At 48.9% G+C, this 18,650-nt stretch overlaps 1 protein-coding gene across 8 annotated transcripts in view; it reads right to left on the bottom strand.

Moving 5' to 3' along the window:
- Positions 1-18,650, bottom strand: part of LOC139583365 (receptor-type tyrosine-protein phosphatase mu-like) — a 309,931-nt gene that overhangs the window by 24,577 nt on the left and 266,704 nt on the right. For all 8 annotated transcript variants that reach the window (XM_071414354.1, XM_071414355.1, XM_071414358.1 and 5 more), the window contains 4 exons: positions 12,398-12,434; positions 6,511-6,608; positions 1,129-1,245; positions 252-406 (listed from right to left, as the gene is read on the bottom strand). In XM_071414354.1, the coding sequence (XP_071270455.1) occupies positions 252-406; positions 1,129-1,245; positions 6,511-6,608; positions 12,398-12,434 (407 nt within the window). The remainder of the gene's footprint in view (positions 1-251; positions 407-1,128; positions 1,246-6,510; positions 6,609-12,397; positions 12,435-18,650) is intronic.

Below are 18,650 nucleotides of genomic sequence, written 5' to 3'. Positions count from 1 at the left end.
CCAGCCAACCAACCAGCCAACCAGCCAGCCAGCCAGCCAGCCACCAACCAGCCAGCCAGCCAGCCAGCCAACCAGTTAACCAACCAGCCAGCCAACCAGTTAACCAGCCAGCCAACCAACCAGTTAACCAGCCAGCCAACCAACCAACCAGTTAACCAGCCAGCCAACCAACCAGTTAACCAGCCAGCCAACCAACCAGTTAACCAGCCAACCAGCCAGCCAGCCAGAGTGAGTGTGTGAGTCTGTCTGACCTGCAGTGGACCACCATGGGCCCGGCATTGGCGGGGGTCTTGGACTTCACCCTGCGTACGAAGCCCAGCAGGCCGGTGGTGTGGTAGGGGACCCCGTGGTCTGGCCAGCCAGTGAAGTGGAACTGACGGATCTCCCGGATCTCATGGGCTCCCCTCTGGAGAGACAAGACAAAACACAGTTGAATACTTCATTTGGATTCACAAGTAACAAACTGTTGAGAGGTCTTGTTGTGACACACACCAGGCATGCACACCGAGGGTGGCTAACAATGAGGACTGCAGCTGAGGTCTACCCACTCCCCAAACAGACCCATCTCTCTCCTATCTCCCTCTCTCCCCCTTCCTCCTAAGCAGTATTTTGATCTTGTTCTTGAGCAGAACAGGGAGACAGGGACACTGATGACAAAGCCCATCTCTGGGGGGGATTGAAACAGGAGAAGAACAGCTGGAGAACAGTGATGATTCACACACACAGCGAGCAGGCTGAATACAGACGGCAGGGCGGACACCCGTCAGAGCCTTCAACACACACACACACACACACACACACACCCCCCCTAGGGGAAATATTCACAGCTCAGGGGAATAGAAGTGGAAAGGCCTGGTAGCAGCCTGGAATACAGTAGGATGATAAACACTAAAAATGGTTACAGACAGTCATTCTTAAAGACAGATGGGCCTATTACGGAGGACGCCACTAGGAACACTCAGTAAAGTAGTTGGTAGCTGGGCGTTGCCTAGGTGGGTGCAAGGAGTAAGACACCCCCGGTACAATGTGACGATCTGTCAAACCTAGGCACAATACATGCTAAACACTACACTATAATACAACGCAATGATTGACTTCCACTATCATGATCAAGTGGAGTGTCCCTACCTTTTCCACAGCGAAGGTCCTGATGACGTACTCTGACAGCAGCTGTGTCTCGATGAGGGTCACCTTCATGTCCCTGTAGATTTCAGTGTCGTCAGGCCAGTACTTACAGCACTTCACCTGAGGGGACCGAGGGGACACAGGGTGTAATGGGATGACCTGACCGCAGTAGAGGCTTGTCAACAACCTCTGTCCACAATACACACACGCTCCAGCATGCACGCCCATGGTGAAATAACTGTTCCTTCAAGGTGGAAACCTGCCTGAGATGTTCTTGGGATGAGTGTATGCATGCTACTGAAGGAAGGTGTCTACTGTGTACGTTGTTTGATAAGGTGTTGTTGTGAGTCAACTCAACGGTCTAATACTCGTTCTTCTTTAAGTTTCACAACATAATTATGCTCTCAGTGAATTCTGGGCAACCTAGAGGACTAAATGTTGAAAATACAAAACAGACGTCCCAATGCTTTTAGAGAACAACCACTTGTGGTGTGTGTCTGAAATGGCACCCTATTCCCTGTATAGTGCACTACTTTTGGCACCATATTCCCTGTATAGTGCACTACATTTGACACCATATTCCCTGTATAGTGCACTACTTTGGCCCTGGCCAGAAGTAGTGTACTACAAAGGGAAAAGTGTACCATTTGAGATGCAACCAGTGAGTAACATCTTGACGGTGTCTCAGATGGCGGCAGGCAGACAGCCCTCCTCTGTGTTTGGGCAGGTGCTCAATGTCCCCGCTCTAATTACCCATACTGCACCCACTGGGCTCTTTCTTCATTAAGAGGTTGTGAACTCTAAGGGGACACTAGAAGTCGCACAGTGCAGATTCTGTGATAGCGCCACCTCACTTATCTGGCTCATCCTACACAGCAAGAGGCTTATTTTCTCTATTATATACAGTAGTACAGTTACTTCAGAATTCACCATTGATCATTTAAAACCAGCTCAACCCTTTGTTTCTTTTTCATATTGATACACTGTCATGATCTTTTATTTAATTTTTCTGACACTTTCCCTCCTTCTCCCTCCTTCTCCCTCCCCTCTGTCACCAGCCTCATCTTCTCTCTCCTCTTCTCCCTCCCTCCCTCCCTCTCCTGTCACCAGCCTCATCTTCTCTCTCCTCTTCTCCCTCTCTCCCTCACTCACTCACTCGGTTCCCTCACTCACTCCCTCCCTCCTTCCTCTCCTCTGTCACCAGCCTCATCTTCTCTCTCCTCTTCTCCCTCCCTCCCTCACTCACTCGGTTCCCTCACTCACTCCCTCCGTTCTCTCCTCTGTCACCAGCCTCATCTTCTCTCTCCTCTTCTCCCTCCCTCACTGCTCCCTCACTCACTCCCTCCGTCCTCTCCTCTGTCACCAGCCCCATCTCTCTCCCCTTTTCCCTCACTCACTCACTCCCTCCGTCCTCTCCTCTCCTCTGTCACCAGCCTCATCTTCTCACTCTCTGGATCATCCTTATCCTCTGCATTTCTCCTCATCTTCATCTGTCTCTGTCCTCTGTTCCCTCCCTCCCTGATACTGTAATTATTCTAATTGGTGATATAATTGTGTTTTAATGTATATTTTTTCCCGGTAGCTCCACCATAGTTATCGTCGCTGGTTGCTTCTCTGGAGAGGACCAGAAAGAACTGTTTAACTGCGATAAGGATATCTGTTTTCTTAAATCGCGGTGGCACTGGGAAATGTTTTTCTTTCGGTCTTCTGTGACAGTGTTGATCATGGAGAGAGTGATACAGCATAATACGATGAGTGCCCCCCCACACACCACACACACACCCTACTTTTCCTCACTCACACATTAGCAAGTTACTTGTTTGTTTCAGTACGATGGGAGCACCATTGAGATAAACCATTTTAATGGTTTGTTTTTAGCATTTTTATTGAATTTTTTATTTCACCTTTATTTAACCAGATAGACCAGTTGAGAGCAAGCATGATCGATTGTAATACGTGGTTTATGATGGTGTACTGTAGTTCTGTATAGCATGTCTCTACAGTACTGGGCTGCTCAAATTACATTTAGTTTGAATAGTTCTCCATTCAGGTCATGGAAGCCATTTTCTTAAGTAGGTGGCATAAATATGCTTCCACAGGCCCTCATCAGCTCCTATTACACACTGTTTCCTGGTATAGCCTTTGAGAGGAATCTCAACGTCGTTGGAGACCATTTTAAGATGATCCTATACGTTTCCTATTCAAGGACTCATAACTAGTGGTAGAATTTCATATCTCTGTGTCCATTGGCTTTTCTTCTTGTCAGAAGCACAGATGGGAGCTTAAAAAAATGCCAATCTAGGAGAACTATGTGGAACTCTAACCATGATCCCACTAGTTTCCTTATTCCTACCAGAGACAGCACACAGACTAACACGGCTTGTTCTTAATACTGCTGCTTTGGTTTCTTTTTAGTGTCGTGACAGGCTTTCTTAGGAGTTTCCTTAGAGGCCCCACACTGAGTAAGCATGTGAGGACCTCAGGGCATAGCAGGCGACTGTTCTGAGAGGAAGTGGGATGACGTAGATGATCTGTGATACGAGAGGTTCAACAGGGTAATATGGAGCACCATTTTTGGTCACAGAGTGTCACATAGTCTATTTATGTTTTAAGGTTCACACTAAAAGACTGGGAGGATGACATGGTAATACGATTAGCTATCTATCCGTATCTTACTTGACACCCCGCCGCCATATGACAGGGTAAATAAAGTGTGGGGGATCCCTGTGGAGCTGACTGTAGCTTCAGCCCTGATTATCAGTGAAATGAGGTTTGGGTATCCAGTGACACTATCAAAATAAACAGTATGGAGCTCAAGTCCAGATCCTCCAGCCTCTCAGATCTCCCTGACACTGCTGCTAACTAATCTCTGAGGAGCACTGTTTAGATTAAGTCTTGGTTGAAATATCCTATTTAACCATTAACTCTGACTATGTCGGACGGCTATGATGCGATATGCTTTGGGTGGCAGCCTGCTTTGGGTGCGTGGCTGCCTGCTTTGGGTGCGTGGCTGCCTGCTTTGGGTGCGTGGCTGCCTGCTTTGGGTGCGTGGCTGCCTGCGCCAGTCACAAACAAATTATCTGGGGTTGTGTTATTTTCTCCGTCATCCCTCTACCCCGCGGTCCAAAAGAGAAGTAAAAACAGAAAAGAGTCTGGATCGAAATCAAAACTAAACAGCTTGGCATGAAAGCGAGCGACAGGAGCCTGGGAGAAGGGATTTCCCAGAGTTCATCAGCGGTGAAGCAGCCTAGCAGATGGTGATGGCCGTGGAGCGAGTGGTTTTTATTATTATGGTGGAAGAGACTAACACTGTGCTCCCTGCCTGCCTCCCTTCCCCTAGCCTTCCTGCCTTCCGTCGGCCCACTGAAGGGGTCTGGAGAGTGGAGACTCAACAGGGGGTGAGATGGGATGGCCAGGGCTGAGGGGTTAAAACAATAGCACCAGGTGGTGGCTCTGCTCGGTGGTGGGAGGATTCAAACGCTTGGCTAACTCTCTGGGGACGTGCATCACGGATCCTCTTTTGCTGATGCGATATGGTGCCACTGGGTGTTGGGGCTCTTAAACGAGCCACAGACAGGTTAGGCATGTCCTCTCTGTCAGTGTGTGTGTGTGGTGTTATAGGTTTGACCGCGTTAGAGAGATTATTCGACTAACAGGTCAGATCACTCTCTGATCACGCCTCTCAAGGCTTAAACAATTGTTGATAGGATTGAACAAAGGTCTGCATCCACACGGGACATTGCCTAAAGTTTCCAGTGGATATAAAATGTCAGGCCCAGGGTTTCTGTAATCCCCTAGTTGGAATAATGTCAGGCTCAGGGTTTCTGTAATCCCCTAGTTGGAATAATGTCAGGCACAGGGTTTCTGTAATCCCCTAGCTGGAATAATGTCAGGCCCAGGGTTTCTGTAATCCCCTAGCTGGAATAATGTCAGGCCCAGGGTTTCTGTAATCCCCCTAGCTGGAATAATGTCAGGCCCAGGGTTTATGTAATCCCCTAGCTGGAATAATGTCAGGCCCAGGGTTTATGTAATCCCCTAGCTGGAATAATGCCAGGCCCAGGGTTTCTGCAATCCCCTAGCTGGAATAATGTCAGGCCCAGGGTTTATGTAATCCCCTAGCTGGAATAATGTCAGGCCCAGGGTTTCTGCAATCCCCTAGCTGGAATAATGTCAGGCCCAGGGTTTCTGTAATCCCCTAGTTGGAATAATGTCAGGCTCAGGGTTTCTGTAATCCCCTAGCTGGAATAATGTCAGGCACAGGGTTTCTGTAATCCCCTAGTTGGAATAATGTCAGGCACAGGGTTTCTGTAATCCCCTAGCTGGAATAATGTCAGGCCCAGGGTTTCTGTAATCCCCTAGCTGGAATAATGTCAGGCCCAGGGTTTCTGTAATCCCCCTAGCTGGAATAATGTCAGGCTCAGGGTTTCTGTAATCCCCTAGTTGGAATAATGTCAGGCACAGGGTTTCTGTAATCCCCTAGCTGGAATAATGTCAGGCACAGGGTTTCTGTAATCCCCTAGCTGGAATAATGTCAGGCACAGGGTTTCTGTAATCCCCTAGTTGGAATAATGTCAGGCTCAGGGTTTCTGTAATCCCCTAGTTGGAATAATGTCAGGCCCAGGGTTTCTGTAATCCCCTAGTTGGAATAATGTCAGGCCCAGGGTTTCTGTAATCCCCTAGTTGGAATAATGTCAGGCTCAGGGTTTCTGTAATCCCCTAGCTGGAATAATGTCAGGCCCAGGGTTTCTGTAATCCCCTAGCTGGAATAATGTCAGGCCCAGGGTTTCTGTAATCCCCCTAGCTGGAATAATGTCAGGCCCAGGGTTTCTGTAATCCCCTAGCTGGAATAATGTCAGGCCCAGGGTTTATGTAATCCCCTAGCTGGAATAATGTCAGGCCCAGGGTTTCTGCAATCCCCTAGCTGGAATAATGTCAGGCCCAGGGTTTATGTAATCCCCTAGCTGGAATAATGTCAGGCCCAGGGTTTCTGCAATCCCCTAGCTGGAATAATGTCAGGCCCAGGGTTTCTGTAATCCCCTAGCTGGAATAATGTCAGGCCCAGGGTTTCTGTAATCCCCTAGCTGGAATAATGTCAGGCACAGGGTTTCTGTAATCCCCTAGCTGAAATAATGTCAGGCCCAGGGTTTCTGTAATCCCCTAGCTGGAGTAATGTCAGGCCCAGGGTTTCTGTAATCCCCTAGCTGGAATAATGTCAGGCCCAGGGTTTCTGTAATCCCCTAGCTGGAATAATATCAGGCCCAGGGTTTCTGTAATCCCCTAGCTGGAATATGGCCATTTGGTTTCTTTCATTTCTTTATTGGCTGAATCAACAAAAATGTACCAGTACTGAGTGTGTGTGTGTGGCTGGGGTCTCATGGTACTCACCCTTCCCACCTCCACCAGGTTGGTCACCATGACAATAGTTGCCGTGTTCTCCTGCCACACCATCCTCCAGAAGTCGTAGACAGTCTCCTGCATGGGCCCTGAGAGAAAGAGAACAGGAGGGAGAGGTTGAGTGTACGTAAAGCCCTTTGTGATCATACTGATAGCAATGTTATCAATGTTATCTACAGTGCCTTCAGAAAGTATTCAAACCCCCTTTTCCACATTTTGTTGTGTTGCAAAGTGCGATGTTTTAGGTTATTGTCCTGCTGAAAGGTGGATTTTTCTCCCTAGTCTTTGCCGAGGACAAGCATATCCATAACATAATAGAGCTTGAAAAAATGAAGAATGGTATTCAGTGATGTGTTGGATATACCTCAAACATAATGACATAATGCTTTGTATTCATTTCTTTGCCACATTTTTTGCAGTTATATTTTGGTGCCTTATTTAAAACAGGATGCATGTTTTGGATTTTTTTTAAATTCTGTATAGGCTTCCTTATTTTCACTCTGCCATTTAGGGTAGTAACTACAACATTGATCCATCGTCAATTTTCTCCTATCACAGCTAATTAAACTAACTGTTTTATAGTCATCATTGGCCTCATGGTGAAATCCCTGAGCGGTTTCCTTCCGTCCCATTGACACACCATCCAAAGTGTAATTAATAACTTCACCATGCTCAAAGGGATATTCAATGGAAGAGTTTAAAAAAAACATATTTTAGTTTTTTTTAAATCTATTTAAAAAAAAAAATGTTTTACCCATCTACCAATGGGTGCCCTTATTTGTGAGGCATTGGAAAACCTCCCAGGTCTTTGTGGTTGAATCGGTGTTTGAAATTCACTCCTCGATTGAGGGACCTTACAGATAATTGTATGTGTGGGGAACAGAGATGAGGTAGTCATTCAAAAATCATGTTAAACACTATTATTGCACACAGAGGGATTCCATGCAACTTGTGACTTGTTAAGCACATTTTTTACTCCTGAACTTATTTAGGCTTGCCATAAAGGGGTTGAATACTTATTGACTCAAGACATTTCAGCTTTAAATTTTTAATTAATTATTAATAATTTCAAAAAACATAATTCCACTTTGACATTATGGGGTATTGTGTGTAGGCCAATGACCCAACATCTCAATTTAATCCATTTTAAATTCAGGCTGTAAAATCAAAATGTGTGAAAAGTCAAGGGATGTGAATACCTTCTGAAGGCACTATGATATCAATGTTATCAATGACACCAAAGCAAGTGGTTTTTTCCACTCAAGTATTGTCAATATTGTTGTCAGACCTGCAACTCATTTGTCTGTCTCATCACCCACGTCTTAGACCAGGTTACTGTCATACTGATTTGATGCTCATCACATCCCTTACATTTGTCCATTGCTTGCTTTCTGAGCATGAAAAGTACACAGGTTCAGCTGATTAACACCTTGTTTTTCCCAGTTGAACCTGATCAAAACGGAACACAGGCGCTGTGTGCCTGTGCATTCTGATCACTGTTGACAGGGGAATCAACTAATGCCTGGATCTAAGTCCGCACACACAGACACACACGCCAACACAAGCTGAATGACAAGGTAGGGGGATAGCAGTATGCACACACTCTCAATTAACTCCTACACACTTTAATGTGGGCCGTGTTTCAGATTGCGCCGAGCAATGAAGGATCCCTGCAAGGAAGAATTACTCATTTAATTAATTCAAATAAACATTATTTTTAATTAACTGGCAAATGTGAAAAATGACTTTTGACGAGCTAATTAGCTCCTGCAAATCTGTGTGTGTGTGTTCTCGAGAGCTGCGACGCGTGTACCTCCAGCCATGGCAAACTGCATCCAAGAGCTAAACCACACACACACACAGCTCACTGCAGATGTTCCATATTCATGCTCAAACAAACAGCCGCATTACCAAACACTTGTGTCGCTGGAGAATCCTCCTGGTGTGACATTGCCGTGTGCCTCTAGTGCGAGCAAGCCACTTTTCTCATTAGCGATGCCAGGCTCCATGTTCTCCTGGTATTCATGACCATCTCTCCTAGGAACAAGAGCTTTGTGTGTCAGGCCAATACACTCCCTGTTCTCCTCTGCCCGCCTTTGCAACTCCTGATAGCATCACCAGCCTAGGCTCCTTTTTTTGCTTCTTTACTATAAACTTACTATCTTTAAGGCAGATTTAGTTCAATCCAGGTTTGGGTTCAATTCGATATTTCTGAATGTAATTCAATTCGACCCATGAACTGACATTTGAATTGGCTACACCCCACAGGAAGCACAATTTGAATTGGAATTAATTTCAAAACAATTCAAAGAGACATGAAACATATGAGTCTTATTCCTTTGACAAATATTTTGCCAAAAGCATCTGACACCTCGTACTAAAGAAATACAGAAACCATTTCAAGTATTAGCTTGATTATTACTCACAGTGTCAAATAGTCATTTGTTAGTATTTTTGTCATGAGAAGAGGTTCCATTCTGAAGTGTTTGATCTAACACATACTTGGATATGCATTGTTGTTTAGTATGTAATTGTAGGTGAATTAGGAGTTATTATAGACAGAATGCAAAAAGACCTCTATAATTATTTAAAAAATAGTTTTAGTAGAATTGAGTTTTGAAAATTAAACTTTTCAACATGTGTTGGTAACCATACTCGATGAGCACAATGATGGAATACATTATCCATTTGAATTTCAATGAATTTCACTGAATTCAATTCTACTTATTTTCATTCAAATTAAATACAAATTATGCTTCCTGTAGGGTGTGGCTAATTAAAAAAAAATATATATATATATATATATTGGAATTTAAGACAAAATTCGCAACTCAATTCAGAATTGACATCAACAGTGGTTCAATCAGTGGTTCAACCGTGGTTCAATCAGAACAGTGGTTTGTCTTACAGTTCCTCATCCACTCAGGGATAGGAATGTTTTTCTCTCTGAGAAAGTAGTGATGATATGCAGATGATGTGATAAATGCCCAGTGCACAGTGTATTCCTGGAGGATTGATCTCCCAACTCTTTCCATCTAAGAGCGCTATGCTAGTACTCCCCCCTCCCCCCTTATGCAGATACTTTGTGAACTTGCAGGACACTTGCCGACCAAAACAGTAATCTGTGTTGACACGGCGTTAAGAGCGTGTGGCGAAAGAAAATCTCGGCGGAGAAGAGAAGCAGAGCGGCTGGTGTCGTCGTCTGGGAGAAGAAAAAGTGACATAATTTTTCAGATACAGTAAATGGCCGAGCGCAGCAGAGGGTGAAGTCAAGTCAGGCAATTAGATGTGGAGAAGAGCTTCTCCCATAGTGCACTGGGGGAATAGGACAAGGAAGCAGGAGAAAAAGCTAAACAAAAGCTCCACAGACAGCCCGAGTGGACAGGCTGTCAGAGGCGAGGCTCTGTCCGTGAGGAGACTGGAATGCTTCTCATCTTGCTACACGGAGAGACACAGACAGACTGCTGGGATTCTTCAGGAGGAAGAGAGACCAGGCTACTTTTTCTCACCTTTTTTTTCCCCCCTAGAAAGAGGAATGTGCAAGGCAGCCAGGGGTTGTGTGAGGGCATAGTTAATGTGTATGTGTCTACTTAAAACATTTGAAAAAGTGTTGGAATATTGATCTGGCAATAAAGGTGATATGTATTGTATCAATTATATTGTATTAAAAAGGCTAACCGACCAAAAGGGGTGGATGGAGAAAATGCAGCTGCTCAGACAAAGTGTATGAACGCCGTTGACTGACAAGCGTCCGATTGGCCTGCAGCACATATGAGCCTTTCAACTGGACAACGGCTTAGTTACTGTTTTCCGCTCTCGCTCCCCGCTTTGAAAGTCTTTTAAAGTTGCAAACACCAACATAACATATATGTAAAAAAAGGCCAATTCTGTCTGAGGCCGGTGTGTTCCATTATTTTCTCTCGTATTCAATGTATATAATGACTAAGTACAGTAAGTATTGCATAGTCTCATAAAATAGGATAGAGGTCAACCCTCTCCTAGTACAGCCATGTTATTTTCTACTCCCTGTATACAGCCATGTTATTTTCTGCTCCCTGTATACAGCCATGTTATTTTCTACTCCCTGTATACAGCCATGTTATTTTCTGCTCCCTGTATACAGCCATGTTATTTTCTGCTCCCTGTATACAGCCATGTTATTTTCTGCATCCTGTATACAGCCATGTTATTTTCTGCTCCCTGTATACAGCCATGTTATTTTCTGCTCCCTGTATACAGCCATGTTATTTTCTGCTTCCTGTATACAGCCATGTTATTTTCTGCTCCCTGTATACAGCCATGTTATTTTCTGCTCCCTGTATACAGCCATGTTATTTTCTGCTCCCTGTATACAGCCATGTTATTTTCTGCTTCCTGTATACAGCCATGTTATTTTCTGCTTCCTGTATACAGCCATGTTATTTTCTGCTCCCTGTATACGGCCATGTTATTTTCTGCTTCCTGTATACAGCCATGTTATTTTCTGCTTCCTGTATACAGCCATGTTATTTTCTGCTCCCTGTATACGGCCATGTTATTTTCTGCTCCCTGTATACAGCCATGTTATTTTCTGCTCCCTGTATACAGCCATGTTATTTTCTGCTTCCTGTATACAGCCATGTTATTTTCTGCTCCCTGTATACAGCCATGTTATTTTCTGCTTCCTGTATACAGCCATGTTATTTTCTGCTTCCTGTATACAGCCATGTTATTTTCTGCTCCATGTATACTGTGCGACGACCCTCCCACTCTGTCTGCCAAATTTTTTCTCTTTGCTCTTGTTTTCCTTAATAGGATGTCAGTGGGCGGAGCTGGGAGGGTCGTCAGCGAAATGGGACACACCTGGGCTCGGGTGTCCCCCAAGATAAATGCACCTCTTCCCCGTTCATTGGGGAGACTCTCTCCATGCAGACACTGATAGATTTGGTTTAGGCATTTTTGTGGCTGTTTTTGTTACTAACTGAGCCGGTTCGTGACAACAGACATGTTATTTTCTACTCCCTGTATACAGCCATGTTATTTTCTGCTCCCTGTATACAGCCATGTTATTTTCTACTCCCTGTATACAGCCATGTTATTTTCTACTCCATGTATATAGCCATTATTCACTGTGTATTTATTCCTCCTGTCACCATTTCTATTTTTTTTATTTTATCTTATCTTTATCTCTGCATTGCTGGAAACAATGTAGTACACAGAGTCACACTACCAAGTCATAGTGGGGGCCGTTTTAGATGCTGGTCGAGTTCAGAGCGGCCAGGAGGGTGGCCGGGGCAGGCCATTATGCCAGGCCAACTAGACCAGACTGCAGAGTCTATTATGTCTCAATGGGCTGCCTTTAGTCGGAGTAAGCATGGAATGGAATTACCTTTGCGCGGCTGGCTGAGGAAACAGGGCCTCCGAGAACTGCACAACAATTAACTATCAATCAGAGAGCCCCTCCAGGGGGCTTGTTGGAAAAGCGGTCCTCTTGCACACAGCCAGCATCTGCCTGCCGGATTAACGCAGTTATAACACGCACACCTTTAGACATGCACGTGCATGAATGCGCACACACACATACAAATGTGCCAGCACACATGGCCTATTCCATTTATTTATTACTGCCCTCTTCCTTTCTCATCCCTCGTTCTCTCTCCACCCCTCCTGCTCACACGGCTGATGACTTGTTTTAAGACGCTACATAACACGGCTTGGAAGGTGGAGAGGAGGTTGGTTAAAGAGAGGGGAGTCCCACAGCTTTTTACTTCCTATATATCCGTGTTGACAGTTCCGATGAGGCCGTCAGTCTGAACAGCAGACGGAAGAGTTGCATATCTGACAACAATACTGAAAATATTCAGACAAGAGAATGCCTATGGTGTGTTGCTGTTCTTACCTTGGGTAGAGATGTAGTGATTTGGTCTGTGGTAGCCCTGAAATCCGAAAGACAGAGCGAGAGAGAGAAACAAACTTTAAGCACACAGATGTCAGTCAAAAAGGTTTGAACACACAAAGGAATGCAGGATAATGGGCATATTTGTTTACTTGAGTCAAAAAGCAAAACCTGCTGCAGTGAAAACATATTTCAAAAGCAGCAGTGTGGTCTTAAATGACTAAATAATTCAAACCAATTAGAAAGAAAAGGTTGATTCGGCTTCCAGCAACTATAAAGTTAGTGAACACACATGTAAATAAGGATCATGATTTACATAAATTAACTTAAAAGCCACACTAACATGCAGTTATATAAACAGTATTGCACTTTTCATGTAGCCTCATGTTTTGGCCAGCTAATAGTCTAACCATCGATCAAGCAAAATTATGGACTAAACATTCAAATCCTGTGTTGCTGCAGGATTATTTTGTTGTGACAATAGTGGTCAAATTAACATCCAACACACACGGTTGTACTATTCTTCCAATGCATATTGTGTGATTTATCTTCGTAATACGCTCAATCTCCTAGGGATTACTCATTTGTCGAGCATCTTGTATTCTAGCAAGGCCTACCGTACAAAGTGGGAAGCTAAGCGTAAGCGTAAAGAGCCGTTCCCACACGCCACAAAGTGTGAGCCATTGTCTTCATCTGGTCCAGCTCTTAACACCGCCATATTTCATTTACCTCAACTGTAATTAACTTTCTCAACGTGGAATATAAAAGGACTGAATCAAACGGGAAAACTTAATCCCTCTACTCTGATAGGCTGGGCTCTCCGTCTCTCTGGGCTCTGACGGGCTCTCCGTCTCTCTGGGCTCTGACAGGCTCTCCGTCTCTCTGGGCTCTCCGTCTCTCTGGGCTCTGACGGGCTCTCCGCCTCTCTGGGCTCTGACGGGCTCTGACGGGCTCTCCGTCTCTCTGGGCTCTGACGGGCTCTCCGTCTCTCTGGGCTCTGACGGGCTCTCCGTCTCTCTGGGCTCTGACGGGCTCTCCGTCTCTCTGGGCTCTGATGGGCTCTCCGCCTCTCTGGGCTCTGTCTCTCTGGGCTCTGACGGGATCTCCGTCTCTCTGGGCTCTGACGGGCTCTCCGTCTCTCTGGGCTCTGATGGGCTCTCCGCCTCTCTGGGCTCTGACGGGCTCTCCGTCTCTCTGGGCTCTGACGGGCTCTGATGGGCTCTCTGCCTCTCTGGGCTCTGTCTCTCTGGGCTCTGTTTGCTGAGTGCGCTGTTTAAATGATTTCTTTATATCTTGTCCACCATAAGAGTTGTTTATCCTCTTGCTCTACACACTATCGATGAATTCTCACCGTGGGAGCACACATGGTGAGGAAAATCGACGATAGAGTTAGTTAGCGAGAGGCTATTAGGAGAAGGGTTCATTGACTGGTCACGTATTCTGTGTGATCATCATGGTGGAAGAAAGGTTTCGACGCTCTTCTGAAATTCGACTTCATTGGGATCTGTTGAGTCTGTGCCTAGAAGACAAGCAGTACTCACTAAAGTGCTGCAGAGCTCACTGACTGACTGCGCCACACACAAACCCTAGCCTGGTTCCAGATCTGTGCTAATTAGCCAACTTCTATGGTCGTCGTCACGCAAGACAGCACAAACAGATCTTGGACCAGGCTACAGAAACACTCGGGAGGGAGCAGCAAGCCAGACAGAGTCTAAAGGGAGAGGAGAGGTTCAGCGGAGGGAGGTAGTGTACATTACATATACAAGTCTTCAGGCCGTGTCCTGATAGGAGTCCCTTGGGGGTCAGGCTGTAAGTAGCTTCATCAGCTAACCTGCAGAGCGGCTAGACGAACCGCAGAATGCTAATTCAACACAACACACACAGGACTGGACACAGACACACGACTGGACACAGACACACGACTGGACACAGACACACGACTGGACACAGACACACGACTGGACACAGACACTGGACACAGACACACAGGACTGGACACAGACACACAGGACTGGACACAGACACACAGGACTGGACACACAGGACTGGACACAGACACACAGGACTGGACACAGACACACAGGACTGGACACAGACACACAGGACTGGACACAGACACACAGGACTGGACACAGACACACGACTGGACACAGACACACGACTGGATACAGACACACGACTGGACACAGACACACGACTGGATACAGACACACGACTGGATACAGACACACGACTGGATACAGACACACGACTGGACACAGACACACGACTGGACACAGACACACGACTGGACACACAAACACCCAAAATGTATTTCTGCTATGTTCTTATGAGTACTGTAAGACTGATTCTTAGGAAATTGATATGGTGGGATGACAAATCCTTATTTCAAATGCAAAATGTCCATTAAGTTTCTAGGGAAAACATCTTAACAGACGTAACAATAACGTAGCAACAACGTAGCAACAACGTAGCAACAACGTAACAGATGTCACTCTACATAATGTCCTTGTAATCACACCGCCCAGACCCAAACAACAATCACGTATTTAAATAAAAATGGCTCTGGAGAACTTCTGGTTATGGAGAACTATAAGAACAGGCGGTACCCAAGCAAGACAGCGAGGACTAAGATGTTTCCGCTCTAACACTTAGATAGTCCTCTATTGACAATGAGAGCCACTGCTTTCATAATTATCTCTTTATCGATCTCCGAGCACCTGCACTGCAAATTTACACTCATTTACCTTTGAAGAGGAGGAAGCTAACCCTAATGTTGCTAATGGCTAATGACAAATGAAGGCAAAGCTCGGAGTGGAGGTAGAGGGGGAGGCGAGGAGGGAAGCTATGAGGTAGAGGGGGAGGCATGGAGGAAGCTAGGAGGTAGAGGGGGAGGCGAGGAGGTAGAGGGGGAAGCGAGGAGGAAGCTAGGAGGTAGAGGGGGAGGCGTGAAGGAGGAGGCGAGGAGGTAGAGGGGGAAGCTAGGAGGTAGAGGGGGAGGCGTGGAGGAAGCTAGAAGGTAGAGGGGGAGGCGTGAAGGAGGAGGCGAGGAGGTAGAGGGGGAGGCGAGGAGGTAGAGGGGGAGGCGTGGAGGAGGAGGCGAGGATGTAGAGGGGGAGGCGAGGAGGAGGAGGCGAGGAGGTAGAGGGGAAGGCGAGGAGGTAGAGGGGGAGGCGTGGAGGAGGAGGCGAGGATGTAGAGGGGGAGGCGAGGAGGTAGAGGGGGAGGGGAGGAGGTAGAGGGGGAGGCGAGGAGGTAGAGGGGGAGGCGTGGAGGTAGAGGGGGAGGCGAGGAGGTAGAGGGGGAGGTGAGGAGATAGAGGGGGAGGCGTGGAGGAAGCTAGGAGGTAGAGGGGGAGGCGAGGAGGAGGAGGCGAGGATGTAGAGGGGGAGGCGAGGAGGAGGCGTGGAGGAGGAGGCGAGGATGTAGAGGGGGAGGCGAGGATGTAGAGGGGGAGGCGAGGAGGTAGAGGGGGAGGGGAGGAGGAGGAGGCGAGGTTGTAGAGGGGGAGGCGAGGAGTTAGAGGGGGAGGGGAGGAGGTAGAGGGGGAGGCGAGGAGGAGGAGGCGAGGAGGTAGAGGGGGAGGCGAGGAGGAGAGGAGGTAGAGGGGGAGGCGAGGAGGTAGAGGGGGAGGGGAGGAGGTAGAGGGGGAGGCGTGGAGGAAGCTAGGAGGTAGAGGGGGAGGCGAGGAGGAGGAGGCGAGGATGTAGAGGGGGAGGCGAGGAGGTAGAGGGGGAGGCGTGGAGGAGGAGGCGAGGATGTAGAGGGGGAGGCGAGGAGAGGGAGGCGAGGTGGAGGAGGCGAGGATGTAGAGGGGGAGGCGAGGAGGTAGAGGGGGAGGCGAGGAGGTAGAGGGGGAGGGGAGGAGGAGGAGGCGAGGATGTAGAGGGGGAGGCGAGGAGGTAGAGGGGGAGGGGAGGAGGTAGAGGGGGAGGCGAGGAGGAGGAGGCGAGGATGTAGAGGGGGAGGCGAGGAGGAGGAGGCGAGGATGTAGAGGGGGAGGCGAGGAGGTAGAGGGGGAGGCGAGGAGGAGGCGAGGAGGTAGAGGGGGAGGCGAGGAGGTAGAGGGGGAGGGGAGGAGGTAGAGGGGGAGGCGTGGAGGAAGCTAGGAGGTAGAGGGGGAGGCGAGGAGGAGGAGGCGAGGATGTAGAGGGGGAGGCGAGGAGGTAGAGGGGGAGGCGTGGAGGAGGAGGCGAGGAGGAGGAGGCGAGGATGTAGAGGGGGAGGCGAGGATGTAGAGGGGGAGGCGTGGAGGAAGCTAGGAGGTAGAGGGGGAGGCGAGGAGGAGGAGGCGAGGATGTAGAGGGGGAGGCGAGGAGGTAGAGGGGGAGGGGAGAAGGTAGAGGGGGAGGCGAGGAGGAGGAGGCGAGGAGGTAGAGGGGGAGGCGAGGAGGAGAGGAGGTAGAGGGGGAGGGGAGGAGGTAGAGGGGGAGGGGAGGAGGAGGAGGCGAGGAGGTAGAGGGGGAGGCGAGGAGGAGAGGAGGTAGAGGGGGAGGCGAGGAGGTAGAGGGGGAGGGGAGGAGGTAGAGGGGGAGGCGTGGAGGAAGCTAGGAGGTAGAGGGGGAGGCGAGGAGGAGGAGGCGAGGATGTAGAGGGGGAGGCGAGGAGGTAGAGGGGGAGGCGTGGAGGAGGAGGCGAGGATGTAGAGGGGGAGGCGAGGAGAGGGAGGCGAGGTGGAGGAGGCGAGGATGTAGAGGGGGAGGCGAGGAGGTAGAGGGGGAGGCGAGGAGGTAGAGGGGGAGGGGAGGAGGAGGAGGCGAGGATGTAGAGGGGGAGGCGAGGAGGTAGAGGGGGAGGGGAGGAGGTAGAGGGGGAGGCGAGGAGGAGGAGGCGAGGATGTAGAGGGGGAGGCGAGGAGGAGGAGGCGAGGATGTAGAGGGGGAGGCGAGGAGGTAGAGGGGGAGGCGAGGAGGAGGCGAGGAGGTAGAGGGGGAGGCGAGGAGGTAGAGGGGGAGGGGAGGAGGTAGAGGGGGAGGCGTGGAGGAAGCTAGGAGGTAGAGGGGGAGGCGAGGAGGAGGAGGCGAGGATGTAGAGGGGGAGGCGAGGAGGTAGAGGGGGAGGCGTGGAGGAGGAGGCGAGGAGGAGGAGGCGAGGATGTAGAGGGGGAGGCGAGGATGTAGAGGGGGAGGCGTGGAGGAAGCTAGGAGGTAGAGGGGGAGGCGAGGAGGAGGAGGCGAGGATGTAGAGGGGGAGGCGAGGAGGTAGAGGGGGAGGCGTGGAGGAGGAGGCGAGGAGGAGGAGGCGAGGATGTAGAGGGGGAGGCGAGGAGGAGGAGGCGAGGATGTAGAGGGGGAGGTGAGGAGGTAGAGGGGGAGGCGAGGATGTAGAGGGGGAGGCGAAGAGGTAGAGGGGGAGGGGAGGAGGTAGAGGGGGAGGCGAGGTGGAGGAGGCGAGGATGTAGAGGGGGAGGCGAGGAGGATGAGGCGAGGAGGTAGAGGGGGAGGCGAGGAGGTAGAGGGGGAGGCGAGGAGGAGGAGGCGAGGATGTAGAGGGGAGGCGAGGAGGTAGAGGGGGAGGGGAGGAGGTAGAGGGGGAGGCGTGGAGGTAGAGGCGAGGAGGTAGAGGGGGAGGCGAGGAGATAGAGGGGGAGAAGAGGAGGTGGGGGAGGCGAGGAGGTGGGGGGAGGCGAGGAGGTAGAGGGGGAGAAGAGGAGGTGGGGGAGGCGAGGAGGTGGGGGGAGGCGAGGAGGTGGGGGGAGCGGCGAGGAGGTGGGGGGAGGCGAGGAGGTGGGAGATGATAAGTATGCATGGGGTGGTTGGTTGGCGTGGTTAGCACAGTGCCAGCTGGTTGACTGGAGAAAATAAAATGTACTCTGTCAACAGTGATAGCCAGGAGGGTAAACAAGGGGTGGGCTTTTAGCAAACCAACAATCCTACGTGCTGGACGTGACTGTGTGCAGACCGTAGAGTTGGACCAAGTATTCTAATTCTACAGACTGGACATCAGAAAGTGTTCTGACCTCTCGACTTTTTCCACATTTTGTTACATTATAGCCTTATTCTAAAATGTATTAAATAGTTTTTTTCCCGCATCAATCTACACACAATACCCCATAGTGACAAAGCAAAAACAGGTTTTTGGAAACTTTTTTTTTTACACCTTTTTCTCCCCAATTTTGTGGTATCCAATTGGTAGTTACAGTCTTGTCTTATCCCTGCAAGTCCCGTACGGACTTGGGAGAGGCGAAGGTCGAGAGCCATGCATCCTCCGAAACACAACCCAACCAATCCGCACTGCTTCTTAACACAATGCCCAC

Source organism: Salvelinus alpinus, chromosome 8 (genome assembly GCF_045679555.1).
Source record: "Salvelinus alpinus chromosome 8, SLU_Salpinus.1, whole genome shotgun sequence".
NCBI classification, from domain to species: Eukaryota; Metazoa; Chordata; class Actinopteri; order Salmoniformes; family Salmonidae; genus Salvelinus; species Salvelinus alpinus.
This window is presented reverse-complemented; position numbering and strand designations above follow the sequence as displayed.